The 7,873-nt window shown below is 32.3% G+C and overlaps 1 protein-coding gene across 1 annotated transcript; it reads right to left on the bottom strand.

Moving 5' to 3' along the window:
- Positions 1-6,541: 6,541 nt before the first annotated feature.
- Positions 6,542-7,334, bottom strand: LOC114168140 (dynein light chain 2, cytoplasmic). The gene is made up of 2 exons (XM_028052874.1): positions 7,088-7,334; positions 6,542-6,842 (listed from the first exon to the last, which is right to left on the bottom strand). Exons 1-2 carry the CDS (start codon positions 7,223-7,225, stop codon positions 6,648-6,650), a joined length of 333 nt encoding a protein of 110 aa, XP_027908675.1. The 5' UTR covers positions 7,226-7,334; the 3' UTR covers positions 6,542-6,647.
- Between the last annotated feature and the right edge of the window lie 539 nt (positions 7,335-7,873).

The raw sequence follows: 7,873 nt of genomic DNA, 5'->3' as shown, positions 1-7,873 counted from the left end.
CATCATGCGTCCCACCATCAAGCGCATTCCAGACCCCTATTGGACTTAGTCCATCAAGCCCAACCACAAAGGTAAGTGAACTTAGTCCTTCAAGTCCACTGATCATAACAACAACCAATTTCACAGCAACCAAAACGCCTAACATCGCCTAGACACGCTAGGCGGAATCTGGTCCCAGATCGCCCGGCGACCACTCCTCCACCGCCAGGCGCTAAGCGCCAAACAGGAGCTACGCTGCTCCGTCACCGCTTGGCGGGACATTCCCTGCCGCTAGGCGCCATGTATGTCCAGTGGCTTCTGCCACTGTTTTAGGCACCTCTCGCCTAGCAACTTGCCCACGCCGACAGGCGCCATACCAGTATCGCATTGCTACTGGTTTTTGGCGTTTTCGACGGGTCTTAAGAGACCCCAAACATGCAATTCAATTTTCACACATCAATCATAGTATTGAAGACATATAACTATAACTAAAACACATAAAGTACAATTAATTCATGCCCAAATTAGATATTATCATGTCTTAACATGCCTCACTTGATTCTCTAAAGGAACAAGTCACAAAACAACAATTTGATACCCACCATTTACTACCATACAAGTTATTCAGTTTACATTACCATACCCAAAGTACTGCAACATACACCATTATTTCCGATTCGACTATATCATGCACCCATCCTTTTCCTTATTGATTACCTTAAACCTGTTCTTATATTCAAAATACCCCTGGTCCTATATTATTATAGTGTATTATTCATATTATTCATGCCACCCCAATCTAATAAGTGTTGTACCTATATTTGGACAACCAAACTGACACTGTAGCTACCAATATGTAGGAAACACCCAATGCGCACATTTAATCCTTCATTCATTATTTAAATATCATAGATAATAAAATCCCAGCCTATCACATGTCTAAAACACTTCTAATACGGACCCCATTCAATGCCACTATGACAAGAACACCAACCACATCAAACCTACTACTTTACTATCAGGTCGCTTAGCGGCAGCCTTAGCACCGCCAGGCGGTGCGTGAAAAACTGGGTTCTGCCCAGATTCCTCTCGCATTCGGTGTGACTCACAAACTCCACCATTTCGAAGTTCACCCTCAAGATGATGTAATTTCACATGCGCCACACCCAAGGCTCAGAATACAATCCTATTATCATCAATTCCAAACAACAATACCCCACTCACAATCGTCACATATGACATTCACCCAAAATCGACCCAATTTTAAGTGCAATTCATACAATCTTCCACCAATGAAGCAATTACAGGTAATCACATAACATATCAATCATACAAATCAACCCTAAACATTCTAGCATCATCGAAACACCCAAAACCCGCGAGAACTGGGCAAACACTTGAGCTAATACTTTTCCATGTCATAACATTCCGCATTGAATGCCTTAATGGCTTCTACTACTCACATTTATTAAATAATTATTTAATTAATTATTTAAATCTCTCGGGTCTTACATTAGTTATAGTGAAGAACCGACATAGTATCTATTTTTTAAATTTAAAATAATATACACACCCACTTTTTATGCCTATTCTATGTATAACCGACATTGAAAATATTCTTTCTTACGAAATTGTGACCGCTATATGTTAGTTTTATGTATAACTAACTAGCATAGAAAATCTTCTACTTTATTATGAAATTTAGCCACTGTGTTCGCTATTTATGTCAGTTCTAATGATAACCGACATAGAAAGTCTTATAATATTTGCAATCATGTCATAAAGAACACAGTAAAATGTAATTTTTGCACTAGTACACGTTTACCCCTTTACAAAATCATAAATCCATTTGCAAAAAAAAAAAATCTTATGGCATTAAGTAGTAATGTGCCTATATATAATAAGAGAAACTCTAAAGATAGAGACACCTCATACAACAAAGTAAACATACACTTTAAGACTTACTTATTCTTAGAACAAGGTAAAAAGGAAAACAAAAATTTCCGTTTTGGCATATTTTGATCTTGCATTATAAAGAAAGGTATTTGAACACTACAACAAATATCATTAAGAAACACTATGGTCAAAATTACCAAAACATGACCTCACTAGTGGAAATTTGTGATATTAGAACAGGATATAAGATCAGTTGTAACAAAATCAATTTAATTAAAAATTCGGTGACAATTTTGTAAATATTGGAAAGTATTTTAATTCCATTATAGGGGAACCGATCTAATATGAACATATTAAATCGGATAAAGAAAGAACCGATCTAGTATGTACATATATTATATCAGTTAAAGAAACAATTGATCTAATATGTCCTCTTCACTACAAAACGTGAAAATCCTTTTTACTTTTTGAAATTCGTCTTCTCTTTTGTGCCTCCATTATTTCTTCTTCTCTTCCCTGCGGAAAAACAAAGAAACCCGTTTTTCTTCCAAGCCACTCACCATTATTCTTGTCATGCCCTACCCTTGTCGTGTTACGCTTTAGCAAGCTTCTTCTTCTCTTTTTCTTTTCTATTCAAGCTTCTTCTTCTCTTTTTCTTTTCTATTTAAACACATGATTATTTATTTAACTTTGAATTTCATCTTTGTAGTTACATCTAAGGGTTGGAAATGATGGTTGGATAACCAAATCCAAAATTTTAAACGAGTTGCGTTCTCTCTTTCGCCCAATTCCAATTCCAATTTCTCAATCTTTCTCTCTACGCTCGTCAACTTCCATAGTCTCAATTTTGATTCAATAGTTTTATGAAGGTAGGGTTTCGTTTCACAATTTCTTTCTCACTTCAGCCATTTCTCGCTCTTTAATTTGGGCTTTTGTTCGGTTGTTAGAATATTAGGGTGGATTTTTATTAGAATGTTCGATTGCTCTTTAATTAGATTTTGGAGATCTTTTGTTGAATAATTATTTGTACGTGGATGTGATTCTTGGTTTTTTACTTTAAGGTATTAAATTGGTTGTTTCATATTATATCAATCCATATTAAATCGGTTGCGGAACGAATATAATATGCACTCTAGAACTTATCTAATATACCTATTTTGCAGTAGTGTCTAAGGTTTAGGCCAGTGACGGATCTTCAGTCAATATGTTGGGGTTGTCCAAATTTTGGTTGAATTACTTTTTTGGTCCATTTTTTTGTCTAAAAATATCAAGTTTTTCGTCAATGTTTTTTAGTCTTAATTTGGTTTTGATTTTTTAATTGATGTAATTTGATCTTTTTCGTTAAATTTCTTAAAGCGGAGCAAGATTTTTTCACCAAAATTTATACTAGGATTATGTCAATTAGAACATCAAAACAAACCATTATTATTCACAACTTCAATTTTGATGAAAAAATCTTGATCCGATTCAAGAAATTTATTGAAAAAAATGACAAAATTGCATCATTTTTTCCAAAATCAGGATCAAATTGAGACTAAAAATATTCGAGGACCAATTTATTATTTTTGAACGAAAATAGGAATCAAAAGAGTAATTTCAAACTTTTTATATAAACTAGTAGAAACATTGTATTTACTTTTTTTATAATAATAAAAAATAATAAAATTATAATTATTGTTATCATTATAATTATAAAATTAAATATAAAATGATTTTTTATTTTACTATAATTAATTTTCATTTATAATAATTAAGTTTAAAAATAATCAATTAAAAAATTAAATTAAATAAATAATCACTTAAAAAATAATATTAATAAAATAATTATTTTTATTTAAAAGATAAAATTGAAAAATAAATGTGAAGACTCACCTATAAATATAAATATATAATATATATTAAAATTTAAAATTTAAAATTTTAAAAAAATTATATGAAACTATATAAATATAAAAAAAATGGAGGGTCACTGCCTCCTTTGTCAACACTAAGTTCTGCCAGTGGTTTAGTCAACAATTTTTCAAACATGCTTTAGGTTTGCATGAACATAGATAGACAATAGTTTTTAGTAGACAAAACTTTTAAAATGGGTGCTTAAAATCATAACACTCACAATTTTTGACATGTACTTTTCTTCATAAGGTTTATACCATGTTTTTATATATGTTATTTTTGAATTTAGGTCACATTTATTAAACTTTGTCTTATGAAAAATAACTTTTTTTAATTTTGTATAAATTGTTTGTACAAGACTTTAAAATACAAAATTTATTGTATGTGTTCAAATTTACACAACTATTATTGAATCTATAATGACTATAATTCAAACATATATTTTAGATTTTTTTTTTCAAAGAAAGTCAGATATCATTAGTCATTATTCTTTGATTTTCTTACAGTATTTTGATATCCAATAAGGTTCCTAACTGGATTTTCAAATTCGGTGTGTTCCTAACTCAAACGAATTTACAAATTCGGAACTTATTTAAATCTAATTTAAAAATCGGATATTTTTACAAATCGAATTTCAAAACCAGTGCATTCTTGGTTGGCTTGTTAGTCCAACGAATTTACAAATCTAGGACTTATCTAAATCGAACTGCGAAATCCGGTATTTTCTCAAACCGGATTTTCAAATCTGGTCGATGAAAAATACAAGAAAAAAAAACGAGGCTTGCTAGAATAAATTAAATAAAAAAATTGTATAATAAGGAGGAAGAAGGAAGTGAGTAAGTACATATGACTGAAAAAATGAAGATGAACCCAAAGATAAGTAAAAAGAAAAGCAGAACATCTCACGATCTCATGAAGAAGAACGTTGTTCAGAGAAGAAGAAAGCAATGGGAGAAAAACGTTGTTGGAGAGGAAATGTTGTTGTGAAAGTTACATAGGGTGCTAGTTCAGTAAATATAAACCATTAACGCAACAAATACGTTTGGTCAACAGTAATTACTGCTTACCTGCTTAATTCGGAAGGAACGTTATGGTCATAAAGCTAAAATTTGGGAGTGCAGAAGAAATCTTCAAAGTGCAGAAAGAAAGCTCCAAGATGTAGATAGAAAGTGCTGATACGATGTTGGCCCAAAGCTGGAGACATGTAGAGAAATTGGCCATGTACTTGGCCCGTGAAAGAACACGCTGAAGCTGCTGATATCATTGGGTCATGGTTGGTCTTAGTCCAAAGAGAAAACTAAGAGGAAAAAAGGCCAAAAATACAAGCCCAAATAAACTTTCTAATGAAAAGTAAAGAGACTAATCCTATACAAATATTCTACCTTTATTTATATATTTACATACAAGAAATGAAAATGAGCCTAGCCATTGTTCCATGTTGTAGACCCTTAGGGTTATTTCCATCAGGTTATGGGTGTTGGTTGTAAGCAGAACCAATCTTTTGTAGCATCACTAAGGGAAAAAGGATGAAAGCCACCAATTCTTCAATACTTTCTGTATGGGAGTGGGATCACTATTGAATTATGAGATATTGCGGCTAGACTCCCCTTGTTTTTTTCCTTGCTGCTGTAGTGTATATCGCCTTTTATATATTCTTGCAATTTTAGTTTTTTATAATTAATTTTTACTCTAGATATAACCTTTTGAAGTGTCGACCAAGTGCAAGATCACAAAAACTTATATAGGTGCATTGTAAGGGAATTAATTTCATTAAATACACCTTTGTTTATTTTGCAAATACTATCTAATACAACGGGTGATCACCATTGTACGAGCTAATATGGAAAAATATTGAGACTAGGTAATTGTGTTTTAGTAATTCATTAGTAAATAAATCATTTCAAGTTCATAGACTAATTTTGAGTTATTGTATCTTGTAGTATTACATGGATACAATTGTTTGACTTTGAAGCTGTACTATACTTAGGCAAGTTCAGATAACCATGCAGTCTAAACCGTCTATGTATAGTCCTATGATAAAGACAATAGACGGATAGTCAATTAAAACAAGATTACATATATAATGGCCTTGGCCGCCTACTATAAAAATACAGTGTAATAAGGAGCCGTTAACTTCAAACTTAGACCCCTCACGAAGACTCAGAATTTGGACTCAGCCCAAACCCATTGAGAATCTGAATGTTGGCCCAAAATGACTAAAAGGGACCCCAACTAATAGTAAGAGGTAGACACAATTAATGATTCTATAAATATACGTGGACCCCAACAACTAAATGTACGCTTTCATTAATTCACAAATCTGAGATTTGACTTTTAAGAACCTTCGCTAACTTGATAGTCTGAGTTTTTTCCGTAGGTAACCCCAGAGATCTAGACTGCTAACATTAGGAAATAACGCATACAAGTCAAGATAGAACCAGTCCGAAAAGTCAACAATTGTGATAAGATGTGATTTGTGCTCCCTAACATTCCTCTATTGTTTTCGCAGGAACACAAGCCATTGAGTACATCAGATCAACATAAATGTTACGACGTATTAAGCGGATCACATAATGCAATAGTTTTTCAGCAAGTTTCTTTAATTTGAATTTTTCTATTATTTGTTAATGTTATATTTGAAGTTTACACTACTACGAGGACAACTGAAAACATTTATACTTTTCGAGATAAATTAGGCAAAATAGTTTACATCTAAAATAAAACATATTTCTGTAACAAAAGTATAATTTATATGCCTCTTGCAAATTGTTTCTCTCTAGAACCTTCCATTTCTTCCTACATCAATTATCATTACATGGAATGAACAAAAATACAAAAGTATCTAAAGAAAGGGAAAATTAAGCAATTAAATTAATTAATTATGCTTTGGCTGCAGCCTCTAGAACTGAGAATTGATTTTCATGTGCCTCTGGAGAAGCTGAGCCCCTGAAGAGCAAAATGGCTAAGTTACCTAAACAGAAATAGATGAAACAGCCACAACAGTGGGTCACAAATGAACCAAAATCAGTGCCTACAATACACTGCCAACCAAGTCCATGCATCCTGTCAAATTCCTGCACCAACAACTCAAACAAAATTACCAAAGTTGATTCAATTAAGAAACTCATTTCTGCTACCAATTTCTTCAAACAAAACAAATAGAATTTGATTGGAATGCACTCATATATATCATTATCTAATCATGTGATTCATTTCGATTACAAGATCATTGAGAGGATTTAAGCAGTTCATGTGAAGTGTTATTGTTTTTTCATGATAAAAAACAGTACTTGTTTGAGAGATTGTTTTTTGAATTTACCTTCTTTATAAATCTGGCAATCTCAATGGCTTCAGTGACATCAAAGACATCAAGTGCTTTGGAAGCTAAATCCATGGCATCTTGCTGCATGGTCTGAAGCATGTCAGTCTCACCAATCACAGCCTTTCCTTCAAGCATGATGAACCAATGCAAAAATTTTCCTCGCCAAACAACAAAGTTGGAAATGATGGAGCTTGAAATGAAGCAAAGATATAAAGCAAAAGCAGTTTCTTGTAAAAGGGTTGTAAAGTGCAGATCAAAGGGTAATGAATGGAAGTGTTATATAGAATCAGATTAAAAGGGGTAGTGCTAATTGGTCCACGTATGGATTGCCTTTGTGGTCACCAAAAATGCTTATATATATATATATATATTAAGCCATTTTTTACTATATGATAAACATGGTCCAAGTTTGGCAACTCTTGTTAACTTCATCTGCATAAGGATTAAGCTTGTCTCTACTATCCTTGGCACATCACGGACCACTACTGATAAAACATGTTATCTCTCATCTTTTAACTTAACAATCTTATCTTACAGCCCTTTTAAATTTTGGATTATAAAATCTTCATATTAGGTTAACTTGATCTTAATAAAGAAACTCTTGTGAAAATTTTGGATTAATGCATTCAAAATTAGAGTTTTACTTTCTGAACTAATATTTCCTTAATGGAAGAGGGGTAAGTAGGTAATTTTTGGTTTTTTTTTTTTTAAATTGTAGAATTTTTAAGAGATTTATATTATTCTAGTTATTTTTTTGTTCAAATTAATTAATTATAGCTTTAC

Source organism: Vigna unguiculata, chromosome 11 (genome assembly GCF_004118075.2).
Source record: "Vigna unguiculata cultivar IT97K-499-35 chromosome 11, ASM411807v1, whole genome shotgun sequence".
NCBI classification, from domain to species: Eukaryota; Viridiplantae; Streptophyta; class Magnoliopsida; order Fabales; family Fabaceae; genus Vigna; species Vigna unguiculata.
The sequence above is the reverse complement of the archived record's forward strand: the minus strand, read 5'-3'. Positions and strand labels throughout refer to the sequence as shown.

What these genes read in the sequence shown, in the direction of transcription:
- LOC114168140 (XM_028052874.1), bottom strand. Translation starts at nt 7,225, where the DNA reads ATGCTTGAAGGAAAGGCTGTGATTGGTGAGACTGACATGCTTCAGACC. An exon ending in TTGCCAGATTTATAAAGAAG is followed by an intron (nt 6,843 to 7,087) that starts GTAAATTCAAAA and finishes TTGTTGGTGCAG; the next exon opens with GAATTTGACAGGATGCATGG.